We start from the raw sequence: 14,828 nt of genomic DNA, 5'->3' as shown, positions 1-14,828 counted from the left end.
AGTCACGCAACTTGGGATCCCGCATTTATATTCAATTGCAACAAGATGTTTCTGGCATTATAATTAATGCACGCCTCATTATCTACACACAAAAAGTTGGCGATATTCAATAATGAATGGACAACTGACGACAGAACTGCATAGTAATTACAAAATAATGCTGCCGATTGAAAGATTTCTGGTATAAAATGTGACCCCAAACATTTACAGTAGCCCAGCGCCCATATTATACTAGAAACGCTATTTCAAACATGGATACCGTACGTTTTATAGCGCACAGGTTCGTTTTTTTATCAACATGTCTTCCCAATGAATTTAAGACGCCCGTACTCGAATAAGCCTGATAAAAATGGAAAATGGCCTTTACAGCCTGTGATTGCGTGCCGCGCCTGCTGGGTGTTTACTCAATAACAAGGGTTTTTGCTGGCTCAGATCATTCACCTATGGACTGACAACAGACCCATCTGCAGGTGAACGTTGTGTGCCAGCGGGAACCAAGCCATGCAGTAACAACTGGGGCGGTTACTGACTCACATATACACAATCAGGAATGCTAAGGGGTCACCTGGTGCAGTCACATATTGACGAATGCTTTAGGGACGTAATTATCCCGGCCGTTTACTGCCAAGAAATTATTTGTTTTTATTATTACCGTCGCATAGTAAAAGTCCTACTGATACAGGACAAGAAAAAATATATTATTAAATAATGTGCAAATTCACTCAACTCACCTTCGCGACAATTACTTCTTTTTTTAAAATTTTCATAGCGTAATACCTTCCTGTTGCTTTCTCTTTGACTAAAATGACTTTTCCAAAGGTACCTTTCCCCAATAGCTTTAGATATTCAAATTCATTCATTGTCTGTGGATATCAAAAACAGAAACACAATCATGTCCCTCGAGTTGCACCATCCAGCCACCGAACACGTCCGCCACTAAGGATTAAAACATTTCAAACACCACAAGAACAAAGTGAATAGGTACTTCAAAAGGACCCAGACATCTTAGAAGCAAATCTGACTTTGTGGATAAACTTCAATCTGAAGACCCCAAAACTCAAACTTTCATATAGGAAGTATAAAAAGTTAAGATGGGACCGTATCAGACTAAACATGACATTACTCTGAAGCTAAGTGACAAGGGGAAAAGTGGGATTACCTGCAAGGATAATGTACTTCATGCAATAGACACAGGTCAAAAAGCTAAAACTGTAATGCCCAGCTGGATCAGTATGATTTCCTAGTTACAAGCAAATCTCATAATCTCTACTAAGGCAAGGATTCAGCCTTCGCAAGTGCCGCAATCTCTAGCACTAGACCGTAGCACCAGATATTTCAAGTAAATTATCTAGGTCAGGAGTTCTCAAACTGTGGGTCCCGATCTTCTCAGTATGGGGTCGCGGCTCCATGTTACTGACCATCAGGCTGATGACTTATCTAATATCAGTCAGTGATTCAAGAAGTCTGAAAAATCTGTTGAATGCTCTGTTATGGTGTGTACACACGGTAAGATATGGCTTCCGATGTTGCCAATATAGTGAACATCGGAAGCCACATCGCATGCTGATCGCATGCTTTTTTAGGGCTTGCGAGCCCGATGCGCGCTCCCATGTGAGCACAAATCGGCAGCCAAATAGAGAGGGCAGGCAAGACTATATAGTGCAGATCTGCCCTAAATAGACTAAATTGTGCCCCTCCATGCATGCCGTGCGATGCGAGTCCCGATGCGACTCGCATCGCACGGCATATCGCCCCCGTGTGTACACACCAATACTCCTCCCATCACTCTGTGCCCCCACAATGCTGCCATGTATGTGCTGTCTGCTGACTACATGTGTGATGTGATGGGTTGTGGTATATCAGACTCCTCCCATCACTCTGTGCCTCCACAATGCTGCCATGTATGTGCTGTCTGCTGACTACACGTGTGATGTGATTGGTTATGGTATATTAGACTCCTCCCATAACTCTGTGCCTCCACAATGCTGCCATGTGTGTGCTGTCTGCTGACTACACGTGTGATGTGATGGGTTATGGAATATCAGACTCCTCCCATCACTCTGTGCCCCCACAATGCTGCCATGTACGTGCTGTCTGCTGACTACACATGTGATGTGATGGGTTATGGTATATTAGACTCCTCCCATCACTCTGTGCCTCCGCAATGCTGCCATGTATGTGCGGTCTGCTGACTACACGTGTGATGTGATGGGTTATGGTATATCAGACTCCTCCCATCACTCCGTGCCTCCACAATGCTGCCATGTATGTGATGTCTGCTGACTACACGTGTGATGTGATGACCTTCTGCTGTAACTTGCTGGGGTCCCGTAATTATTTTTATTGTCTGATGGAGTCCCAGAGCAAAATAGTTGGAGGACCCCTGATCTAGGTCAACAATACAGGCTTCCATTTTAGCAAATCAATAGCAATCGACAAGCAAGGTGGAGGAAACAAGGACCATACAGTAGGACTGCATGTGACACGCTATACTTACTACTTTGTGTTTTGGTTTTGAAAAAGAGACTTCCATTTCCTCTGCACCGGAATTATCGCTCGGGGAGCCAGACCTAAAATCCATCATTTCTTCCTCCTGCTTTTTAAGGCTGTCGGCTACTGCCTGGATGGCTTTTATCCATTCTTCCCTGCAAAAAGTATATGGGAAATATAAACATCCAGGTCACAGAATAATCTGTCAAAGATCTACGAAAAAGCTGAACAGTCCAACCATCATATTTGGGGATTATAGAGAGGAGACCGGCAATACAAAGAAAAGTGCAGTCTAAGGAGCATCCATTGAAGAGACTCAAATAGTGTGCAAGGCTGGGTATAGGTCATTGGGTTGACATGCATTCTGATGGCCACCCAAGATTGACATGGCTTAGGTCAACACCTGATATAGGTCGACACTGTTGGAAGGTCGATACAAGCATTAGGTCGACAATGGCTAGGTCGACATTGAAAAGATCGCCATGACATTTTTGGTCCCAAATATCAACATGGACACAGTCAAAGTGCTGCACAGTGTGTAACACTAGAATTCCGGTCAGCAGCGGCAGCACCACTATGTGTGACCCCCCGCACAGCCTCCTTGCGGCCAAGCAGATTCTGCTGAATGGGTCCTACGGTGTGTGTGGCCCAGAACTTACAGATCTTCTAAGCATCTTAACCAAAATAATTAGCTCCACCTGTGGATCTTTGAAAATGTGCCAGCCAGTAAATGCGTACACCTGTGCACCAGATAGGATATCTGTGAAACATGCGCTGGTAAGGGTCCCGGAGGACTCGAGTCTGTAAACACTGCTCTCTAGGAGACCTATCTCCAAACTCATTTGTATACAAAGTCAATTAAGGAGACAAAATGAAAGAATTAAAGAGTCAAAATCTATAGAAGTCGACATTTCTGGCACAAACAGCTAACGTGATTGTACCACTGAGTCAGAGAATTTTAATTTACAGTGACAGTTCCAAATGTGCTGTACCAATATACCATCCATCTGCAGCTGTTTGTGTACTACTCCCCCAGCATAAGCAGATGCATTTGGCTATATTTAGGAGGCTAATTTTCAGTATCCACAAAGGGTGTCTCTACGTCAACAGCTGGACATGCTGGATCTGACATGTGCACTCGATTTTAGTTCCAGAGTCCTTAGGGGGGAGCTTACATGATTTTTAGGCACATGCTCAGATCATTATTCAGGTTTTAAAACGGTCTGTGGTCCTGCAGCATAACATTAGATTTCCTAGGTGTGCCTCCAGCTTACATTCCAAAACAGGAACCAACAGTAGCAGAGTCGGCGATAGACTCGCGGAGAATGGGAGATTGCGCTCTTCACATTCACAAAGTTGTTTGCGCTCATGTCAGGGGAATCTTAATTAAATGTAAATACATTTTTTTACTGACATTTAGCATGCATTTGACTGAGCACCTTAATATATTCAGCAGGGTTGGCTGGCTTAAACAATTTTTTTTTTTTTTTTTTATAAACCCACTTTTTTTTATTTTTTTTTTAAAGATGTTGTAACTACAGGTACAACACAGTGACTTCTCCAAGAAATCCTATTGTAACCTGGTATAATTCCACATTCTTATTGCTTGAGGTCTTCATTTTACGAAGCTGAACCAATGCTGTAAATCACACACCCAAACAAAGAGGTGAATAAGATAAGAGGTGTTAAATCTGCCTAGCATCAAGCAGTGTTTACAACAGCTATCACTCACAAACTTGAAGAGTAAAGCTAGGTAAGCACTTGTTTGATCCCTGGCTGATCATGTAAACCAGGCATGTCCAACCTGCGGCCCTCCAGCTGTTGTGAAACTACACATCCCAGCATGCCTTGCCATAGTATTGCTATTAGGGAATGCTAAAACTATTGCAAGGCATGCTGGGATGTGTAGTTTCACAACAGCTGGAGGGCCGCAGGTTGGACATGCCTGATGTAAACGCTCCTGATAACTAGGCTATGTGTTTATCCAGCCAAGACCCACTTTGGCCCTTGTGAGCTGGGGGAAACAGGAGGGAGGTAGCGGCTGTATGGGGATCAGGAGGTCACATGTGCAGCACATAAGATGTGACCTCCTGGTCCTGGCCAATGCAGGAGCGTTATAAGCATTTTCGCTACTGCATCGGCACTGCATACACACCTATACAATCCACTGCTCGTTCACCCAAAATCGGGAGAACTGGCTGCCCAATGTATAGGTGTACATAGCTTAAAACACATTAATCAAAGCTTGATGCTAGGCAGATTTAGCACCTCTCTGATCTGTTCACCTCCCTATATTTTTGTTGGGTGTGTGATTTACTGCATTGGTTCAGCTTACTTAGATGAAGATCACAAACCACAAGAATGTGGAATAATACTAGGGAGCCTAATAACCTTAGATTGTTAATGTTAGAAAACATTAAAACATGGCTGATCAGGGTTTGTAATGCATCACAGTATTATTATATCAAACAGGATTACATTTCTTTTTTCAATAAAACGTTAATGGCAAAAAAAATTGTTTAAGATTAAGATGATGGAAAAGGTCACACTGGCAGCAACGGAGGGTGATCCAGTGGGAGTGATCAGATCTACCCCTGACACAGTCCTAACAGGGTAAAGTGTAATTACCAGACCCTTGTCCAGACTCCTTGCCGGCGTCAGTGTTATGACCACAACTTGCGCGTAAGAGCGGTAAGAGGAGCGGAAAGGGCAGGAAGATGTTTGGGCAGAGATGAAGCTGTAGATTTACAAGGCTAAGGATAGGGTTAAGGGCTTTACAGGTGAGGGACACAGGGCCGGATTAAGGTTTGATGGGGCCCTGGACAACAAATTTGCGGGGGGCCCCCCCCCACAGATCATGCCGACGATGCCCCCTGCCCCCCCAGTAAAGTTAGCTACCCTCCCCCAGCCAGCCCGTGCCTCCTTCATGCCGCCTTACCCCTCCGCTCAGCAGGGACCTGCAGATCTTCTCTGTGCGGTCCTGGCTCCCCTCCTGCTTCGGCTATGTAAATGGTCCATCACAAAATGTCAGCCCCCGTACAGCAGACAGTTTCACAGAACTGTCTGCTGTATGGGGTGGACATTTTATGATATTCCATTTACAAAGTAGCTGTAGGCAAGGGGGGGGAGCCTGGACCGCTCCACAGAGAAGATGTGCGGGTCCCTGCTAAGCGTATGGCGGCCGCGGCACGAGGGCGGCATGGGTAAACGGGGGGGGGGGGCGCTGCCGACGCGGGTCTGTGCGGCTGCGTTACAATAACCCTGCAGACCCCCGGCGACCGCACTTACACAGCGCCTCCCCGCGACCGCGGGGTCTGCGGGGCTATTATTACTCCACTGGCTGCCCAGCATCATTTGGCAGCGACGCCGTGAGTGTGGGGGCCCCTGATGTGTGGGGGCCCTGGGGCGCCCGCCCCTATCGCCCCTGCTTCAATCCGCCACTGGCAGAGACATGAACTAGATTTTAAAGGTGACAGGAAGCCAGATGAGCAGGTTGCATAGTGGAAGGTAGAGATTCATTCTTTATACATATCATTCTACAGTCCCATTAGATTTTACCTTATTTCCTCTTTCTTTACTAGATGAAATTATATTATGCACTTTTATCCCGATATGAATCAAAGGGTTTTACTAATTCAGATTACAAATAAAAATAAATTTCTGCAAACTACAGAAAAGAGAACGATGCATTTGGAGTGTAATAATTAAGGCGAGCTTAAATGAAACGCTTGGATAAGTGAGCGAGTCTGAGTATATTTTTTTAAAGCATCTGAAGTAGAGGCCTCTCGAACTGCACAGGACAGGGTGTTCCCGAGAGGCAGAACCCCAAAGCTAAACCTTTACCCCCAAAATAATGATGGGAGATTCTTCATACAGTGCTACGGAGAGTCTGTCATCTGCAGATCAAACCACAAAGTAAGTGACTGGCCATGTAAGGAGAATAGGGGTCATATAGGAAGGACGGAAATCGTTAACCAACGTGCCAAAGTCTTACTAAAATGCTAGTTCCCTTTTTAAGTCACAGATTAGAACTGTGCAGTGTCGTGTTACAGATAACCAGATCAATAAAATAAAGATATATTATACCCATATACTGTATATAATGCAATAACGTATTTAAAGGGCAACATTTTAAATGTGGTTCATTGCTACTGTAAAAAATGGGGGTTAACCGTTAGCCCTAGCGAAAAGTCCTGAATCAGGCCAATGTCCTATAAAACCCAATCCTCAATACATACAATTCAAAGATATACATTTGACATCAAATGGTTAAATGAGATGAACCCAACTCTATTCTATGACATTTTATATCCCAATATGTAAAATTCAGACTTCAGAACAAACCACATTATGTAATAAAATGCTGTTTAGACTCCGCTGTACTTATCCAGACAAAGTGCAAATCAGACGTTTCTGGATGTTAAATGTGAATTCCAGCATTTAAAGGCCATTCATTTGTAACCATCGCTTCATGTTTAGCTGGCATCATTCTGCCTAATTTACACCGCCAATGAAACTTCAGTTCTGAAGCAGACACGCTCCCAAACAGGTCTTCAAAAGGACCAGTATGAGATCATGGTTTTGTCTGTCTCCTCTGCCGCCCTCTATCACCACCGCAGCCTCCCAAACGTCTTTGGTGAAGCATCACGCAGAGCTGAGACCTCGTCTGTTGTTCTGAGATTACTCCAACGTTCAACTTCAGAACAGCTGGATTAAGGGATGGTATCAGCAGTGCTGAATATGCTTTGCCGCGTTTTTAAAAGGCGACTGCAAAAGAGGAATAAAAGGAAGCCTACCTCTCCTCTGGAGAATCCACGTGAAACGTTCGTTCTATAACTGTGGTCCACTGGAGGCATCGGATGATAAATGTGTTTGGTTTTGGTCGTTCGGTCTTCATCAGTTGACATTCTATCACATGAGAGAAGAGAAAAAAGTGGTTCATGAGGCTCTTCAAAAACAACCATTTGTCTTTATAATACACGCCGAATACACGCCGAATACACGCCGAATACACAGGAGTAATCAGCCCACAATGACACCCTTAAAAAGACAGAACATTTACGCATAGGCACAATATTCAGAAACAAATATATTTGATCAATAAAAGTTGTGAAACATTTTTTGCCTTGCAACACACAACAATATATTTTAAATTGGAATTATTTAAGTCTCCGAGCACAAAATGTTCTCAAGATCAAACATTATATACATTCATATTTTGAGTAGCCGAGTTTTCGAAATTGTTTGTTAAGTAAGTCAAGAAACAAATCTTCTCTGGCTCCTCAAATGACCATCCTGGTTCCAAAACTGATCTTAAATTTGTCTACATGAGTTTTTTCCCACCTCTGGTGTAAACAGCCGTCTTTGTGGAAGCCCCCCTTCAACTACGCAGACATATCTATTCCCCTATGTAAAGCGCAACGGAATATGCTGCGCTATATAAGAAACTGTTAATAAATAAATAAATAAATAAATATCTGAAGCTGAAAATCTCTTCAGATTTCTCCCAGATATCTGATCTTACCCTGGGCTAATTTTTCACTCTATAGATAAATCTGATCAATTCTATGTTAAACCCCTGACAGCTTTAGATTTGATGGATCTTGGGTGCAGCACGTAAGATTTTTTTTTGCCAGATGGATCTGAAACTCAGTCGCACATCTGATCTGAGGGAGTTCAGATTTGGCCTTTTTTCATCAGATTGGTCTGTCAGATCTATCTGAATCTGAAGAAAACAGGCCAAATCTGACTAGTGGATTTGGGACTGGGAATCTGGCACATCTAGACATCGTCAACCACACTATCCAATCAAAATATGATCCAAACAAATAGGATGAAAATCAGGTTTAGTATGGGGTCATTGACCCTGCATCATGGTCTGGATGCTGATCATGTTCTTAATAAGTATTGCACCATGAAGATCTGGCTGGTCAGTGTGACCAACAACCAACTAGTTACATGGCATATTTGGTGGCAATGAGGTTTATGCCAAGTTGGCCACAACTGCCCAAAGCAGTATTTTTGTTTTTTTTGTCAACACATTCCACCCACTTTATTTAACATTTGATTTGTTTGCTAAATACATATTTGCTCTTCGCTTTCAATAAAACTTGGACCACCTTACATCCTACAGAATCTTCCATCTCCAATACCAATAAAAAAAAAAAAAACCATGGTAAAAAAGAAGAACGAACCCATCAGATTCACCGATAATAAGCCAAGCAGAAGATGCGAGGCAGTGCATTCATCGCCATCTTGCCTTGGCAACATGCGAATGATACGTTTTGCACAGGTTGGGTATGAAACCCCAGCAGTTAGAATTCCGGTTTTGGAAAGGTGTATATAAGTCATTGACACAGATGTATTAAGCCTGTTGAAGTGATAAAATGGAAGGTGATAAACACACCAGCCAATCAGCTCATAATTGCCACGTTACAGGCTGGGTTTGAAAAATGACAGGAGCTGATTGGCTGGTATGTTCTCACCTTCCACTTTATCACTTCAACAGGCTAAATACATTTGAGCCAATGTGTCGGTCTGCATCTTTACAATTATTCCCCCTTTTCTACCTCTGCAGAAAAATGATGAATTGCCAATACAAAAGCAGAATTGATTTCTTCTTGTGCTACTTCAGGTTTGTAAATTTCTATTTTCGCAATGATCTGTATTCTCTGTATTGATGGTAATTTTGTATGTGTACACCTATGGAACTGATGCCCAGTGCCGCAAACCCTGTACCCATTGCTAATTTATCTGTAAGTAGAAACTTCTCTGCACATTTTAATGTATACAAATGCCCCCAACAAAGAGAGTCTTCTGTTCTCTTCAAACTTCCCACCTCTCCAGGTGTAAGTGGTAATTCATGCCAAATTAAGGGGGTTATTCGGATTCACTCAGAAAGGCAAAATCACTCTCTAATGGACAAAACCATATGCAATGCAGGTGGGGCTGATGTAACATGTGCAGAGAGAGTTAGATTTGGGTGTTTTATGGTGTCTGTACAGGGTAAATACTGGCTGCTTTATTTTTACACTGCAATATAGATATCAGTTTGAAGAACACCCCCCACCCAAATCTAACTCTCTCTGCACATGTTAAATCAGCCCCACCTGCAGTGCAAATGGTTTTGTCCATTAGAGAGTGATTGTGCCTTTCCGAGTGAATCAGAATAACACCCTAAGTGTGTAGTGATTTACGTGTTTGGTATAACTGGCCAAATTTGCCGTAATGAGTTCGAAACAAAGACCATCATTATGACAGTGTCATAATGATTTATGGAAGTCAACAACCACATTATTTTCTCCAGCCACTCCATGTGCACCAGCTAACCAATACTCTTACTAAGCCAAAGTGCTAGCATCTTAGCCAGGATTTTAATTTCAGTACAGAGAAAAGACAGGGGCGCTTTAAGAAAGGAGGAAGTCTGTGTGCAGCCTCCTCCGGCCGGGTCCCCACCTTTCTGCCGGAGGAAGCGCCCGTCCACCTCCTAGCGCAATAGAATCTGAGCACTAGAATGCATGCGTAAACCTAAAGAAAAATGGGGCAGTGGTCTTCATCGTGGGACTCCGGATGGTAAATATTAAAGAATGGTGCAGTGTGGGGCCCGCTGAGACTCAGGAGCCTGTGCGGCACCCATTATAAATATACCACGGAGAAGAGAGATTGGGCAATTAGAGCCAGGATGAAAAGCTTCCTTCCCAAGTTTAGGGATTAAAATAATGATCACCTCTGACATAGTACAAAAGAGAGAACCCAGGCCACACTGCCAGGGAGGTCTTAATAGCACTGTAGGCCCCGGGCAAAGAATTGTAATGGGCCCCTATTGAACCATTTATGGGAATAAATAGTAATTAAACAAAAAATCATAATATTACCCCCTGCGGCCCCGGGCTGTCTATCCACATGTTTGCATACAGTGAATGGCTGTCACATTCTGACAGCCGTTCACCCGTCCAGCTGCAGACTGGTAAAGCGGGTTGGCTGCTCATCAGATTGTGTGTAATTCACAATCAGATTGTTTGGGCAGCATTCTCTCCCTGCCTGCCAAGAAGCTCTGGAGGTACCAGACCAGCTCAGCCCACCCCTGCTCAAAGGCCCCTAAAATTGTGGGGCGCCGAGCAGCTGTCCAATTTGCCTATAGGTTACGATGGCTCTGCACACAGCTCCTTTAAAAAGATTGAGTTATCAAGGGCAAAAAGAAAAGGACATCTTTATTTTAGAGTTCTATAGGAAGCCTATCCACTCCTAAAGTCTTACCACCTGGCAATGAAGAAACCACCACTTCAACTCTATGGTGAATGGAGAATCTAGAAATGCTCTTTTGTCCAGCAAAAGAAAGTGGAGGGAATTATAAGCCAAGTATTTAAGCAACTCTTCCAGGGAATAGGTGTTTGAGAGGAATAAAGACCAGCAAATTACCAAGAGGATCTTGAGTCGGAGCTATAACTATGGTAATCTTCACTTCTTTGGACAAATAAGCCAGGAAAGCACCACAATTAGTTGTATCCATATACAGTACCACCTTTTAATAAATAGGAGACATCTCCTAGACATATCTACAGGAGTAGGAAGACAGACCGTACTAAAAACCACCTCCATACAGGAGGACCCAAGCAGCCTTCATTGATACCTTCATTTAGTAAACCCCTCACACTTTGACCATAATAACTACAGGTATTATTTTTTGTAGATTGAACTACATCACTTCCTGCCAATGAATAAACCACCCATTATATTACAGATTCCTTGTGGCCTCAGTTGAGTTATAACGACCAAAACTTTGATAACAATGGATGTGGAGCTGAGAAAACTTCAGGGTGGAGGATTCTGGAGTTTAAATGACAACTTTTAGGACATCCAAGCACTGAAATATCTGACAGACCTGTAGATTTAAATCAGCAATCATTTAGAAAAAGGCAAAGCAGGTCTGTTTTTTCAATTTAAATAAATGCACTTTAAATCCGCAAGCTAGAACCAGTGGAATCCCTTAAGTCTACGTGTATCAATGCTACTTCTACTAGTAAGTAATGAATGCTACTCTTCTTAGAGATAATGCTCTATTTCTTCACATTGTCTATTATCTGCTGAAATCCTGTCCGTTTCAGGCACCACTCTAGTTAATCCCCTGGCAGATCCGTCTTGAACCCAGTTAATGCTCAGTCTATGGCTATTCACTCCTCAGGAGGAACCACAGTCTCCAGCAAAGGGATAATAAGGAGCTCCAAACAACAGACAGAAGTGAGTAGCGCCAGGTGCTAGGGCAGAAGCCTAGTAATGGCAGTGCCTAGTCTACTACAACTGGTAAGGTGCCCACACACTAGAAAGATCTGCAATCTTAAGATGTGCGCATAAATTAGCCTTCAAATCTGTTGTCTGTCCTGGACAAAAGATTCCAGGCAAGCGCACATCTTCACCACAGATTTCTCTTTAGATCCCGTGTGCGTTCCTATGGATCTTTTGCTAAATCTTCTGAGCTTTCATGCATCATGTAAGATCAGAAGATTTAGCAAAAGATCCACGGTAGCGCGCATCGGACCGATATCGGCCGATTTTCCGATTATCTGTAAACATCGGACAATATATCAACTGATTTATCGGAAATCGGCAAAAAAATTGTTCTAGTGTGTGGGCACCTGTACACACATGATACAGTGAGTGTTTGCTGTCCCTAAAAAACCAGAAATAGCAACCAAGATTGCCAACAGTGAAAGGAACCCAAAGACTGGTTTGCATTGCACTGAAAATTTTTCCAGATAGGCCTGAATTTTGACTCCGGAACTGAATTGCAATTCTTTTATCAGTGTTTTTTTGTTTTTGTTTAAATCTCTTTTGAAATACCTTAATAATGCAACCAAGGCCTTAATCCCTGTGCGCTGGGAATTTACTTTCCCCTACTTGTCGATTGGTACCGTAGACTTGACTGTATCGTTAAATGAAGGATGTTATATTGTGCACTACTGATCATTTCGGGAACACCCTAATGACATGGTTTTATTGGTTGAAAATCTGCTGAGAACCTCATCAATCTGCTGTTAACTTTCCCTGTATGGTTTGGTATTTGCTTCTTGGTCATTGGTTCCCAGGTGTTACGCTTATCCTTCCCCTACCCCACAATCCCGCCCCCCAACCCCTCTCTCCTAACTGCCTATCTTCTCTCTTTACCATTCTTTCTTTATTTCTACTTCTCTTTCTTATGCCGTGTGTTTAATTCACTTCTGTGGGTCACGGTATAGTGGGTGGACAATGTCTTGGTAAACAGTCACAAGAGTGACCAATAATGGCTGACAGTCACTAGATCAATACTAGGTCTACAATGGTAGACATACCCTAGGTTGACATTGGCAGAAGATCTACACAAGCAAAAGGTCAACACTGACATAGAGAACACGAGTCTTCACTCTTCACTGTATTAGTAGTGTACGGTGTTGCATGGCTCGCTGCACTCAACAAGCTTCGGGCACGGTGCCTCGTTGTTGCACACTTGCACCTCATACTCGGCACACATATATTCTCTATCTATGCTCACGTGGATGGTAAAGTATAAACTAAGTCGGTCTAAACCAGGGGTGGGGAACCTTTTTTTGTGCCAAGGGCCGTTTGTATGGGGAAAAAATCCTTCGGGGCCATATGTAAAAATGTCTCTTACAAAGTGTCCTGCTGCAGCCGTCCTACACTCCGGCGGCTGCCGCTGAATAGGACTGACAGTCTCCAGTTGCTGTTGATTAAGAGGAATCTTGCGAGAACTACCGAACTCTCGCGAGAATTCCCCTGTACTTGACTCCAGGCAAAGCCGCCTGGTGGGTGGGAGGGCCACTCAGACCGCTACGGGGGGCCGCATATGGCCCCAGGGACTGAGGTTCCCCACCCCTGGTCTAAACAAAAACATGAAAAACTTGTGACAACCTTTTCAGTGTCAACTGTGTCAATGCCACCTTTTGCAATGTTGACCTAGGGTATTTCGATCATTTATAGGTGTCGACCATTAGTGGTTGATCAAGTGACTGTTGTTCTAGACCAGTCATGTCCAAACTATGGTCCTTCGGCTGTTGTGAAACTACACGTCCCATCATGCCTTGCCACAGTTTTGCTATTAGGGAATGCTAAAACTATGGCAAGGCATGCTGGGATGTGTAGTTTCACAACAGCTGGAGGGCCACAGTTTGGACATGCCTGTTCAAGACATTATCGACCCAGGGACAGCATACCTTTCCGGGATATGTATGTTTCAAGTCAATCAAATGTATTCCTTTTTTATGGTGACTTTTGTGTTTGTTTTTTGTTATTGGAGCCAGAGGTGGTGCTAAAAACACCTAGTGCAGGGACCGAAACCGTGCATAGGGGGCATACATACGTACATATGGGCCCTCTCCGAAAGGAGAAAGGCCCCATTACTCCCCTGATGCCTCTCACCTGAAAGGCCCAAGAGGGGAAAATAGGGATCGGTGGGTCCTCCTCGCCGAAGCTCAGAGCGACCCTCTTCCCTCAACCCTTGGATGGGTTAGGGTGGATGTATCCTCCTCGTCAAAGCTTGGAGAGACCCTCGGTAGGTTTCCCTCTGCCTTGCAGCTCGGGGTCACCATCAGAGACCGCAGCACTCCCCTGAAGGAGAGAGCTTTGGTACGTGGAGAGAGGTTAGCCCATAAGGGTCATACACACTGCCCAGAAAAACGTGACCACAACAAACTGAAAAACAGAAAATGTGTGTGACTTTTGTGTTATTGCAGCACAAGGACATGGTAGTCACGGGCTTGTCATTGTGGCCACCGCAGCAGCACCACCCCTTCCCCTAGATATGTTGTGTTTGACACTGGGAGACTTGCTCACTGTTCTGGGTGGCCGGAAGAACCCAATTTTCAGGAGCCTCAGGATCATCCTGGGGAGTGGGTATGTATTATAGAGTATATAGTGGGCTTCTTTAAGTTATACAGTATATGCAGTCAATTTCTTGGCCACTATGTTTAGTTGTCATCTACAGTCATGGATATATCAGAATATGTTAGTGTACTTACCAGACTGTCAAGAAAAAAAGAAACCCAAAGATAAATCTGTAAAACTACTTCCTGCACATATGGCGGCAAGTAATACATACAAGTACCACCACTGCCCTAAATGTATACACACTGAGAATACAAAATTGAACTAAAATGCTAAAATAATTATAAAATATTATTTATAGAACACGGTCCGTCTCAGGGAGTGTACAATGTTGTGGTCACGCCCAGTTTTCTACTACCCAATTCCCTTACAATAAAAGCATACTACAAAAATATAATTCAGCATACTGCCAAAATGCTGATATCATAATATACATGGGAAAATACATAGAAAATATGCGTGTT

At 43.5% G+C, this 14,828-nt stretch overlaps 1 protein-coding gene across 3 annotated transcripts in view; it reads right to left on the bottom strand.

The window, feature by feature from the left end:
• The window catches only part of AKT1 (AKT serine/threonine kinase 1), a 102,674-nt gene that overhangs the window by 36,498 nt on the left and 51,348 nt on the right, over positions 1–14,828 (bottom strand). For all 3 annotated transcript variants that reach the window (XM_083166709.1, XM_083166708.1, XM_083166707.1), the window contains 3 exons: positions 7,287–7,398; positions 2,498–2,645; positions 732–863 (listed from right to left, as the gene is read on the bottom strand). In XM_083166709.1, coding sequence (XP_083022835.1) covers positions 732–863; positions 2,498–2,645; positions 7,287–7,398 — 392 coding nt within the window. The remainder of the gene's footprint in view (positions 1–731; positions 864–2,497; positions 2,646–7,286; positions 7,399–14,828) is intronic.

The sequence above is a fragment of the Crinia signifera genome, chromosome 12 (assembly GCF_055691185.1).
Source record: "Crinia signifera chromosome 12, ASM5569118v1, whole genome shotgun sequence".
NCBI classification, from domain to species: domain Eukaryota; kingdom Metazoa; phylum Chordata; class Amphibia; order Anura; family Myobatrachidae; genus Crinia; species Crinia signifera.
The sequence above is the reverse complement of the archived record's forward strand: the minus strand, read 5'-3'. Positions and strand labels throughout refer to the sequence as shown.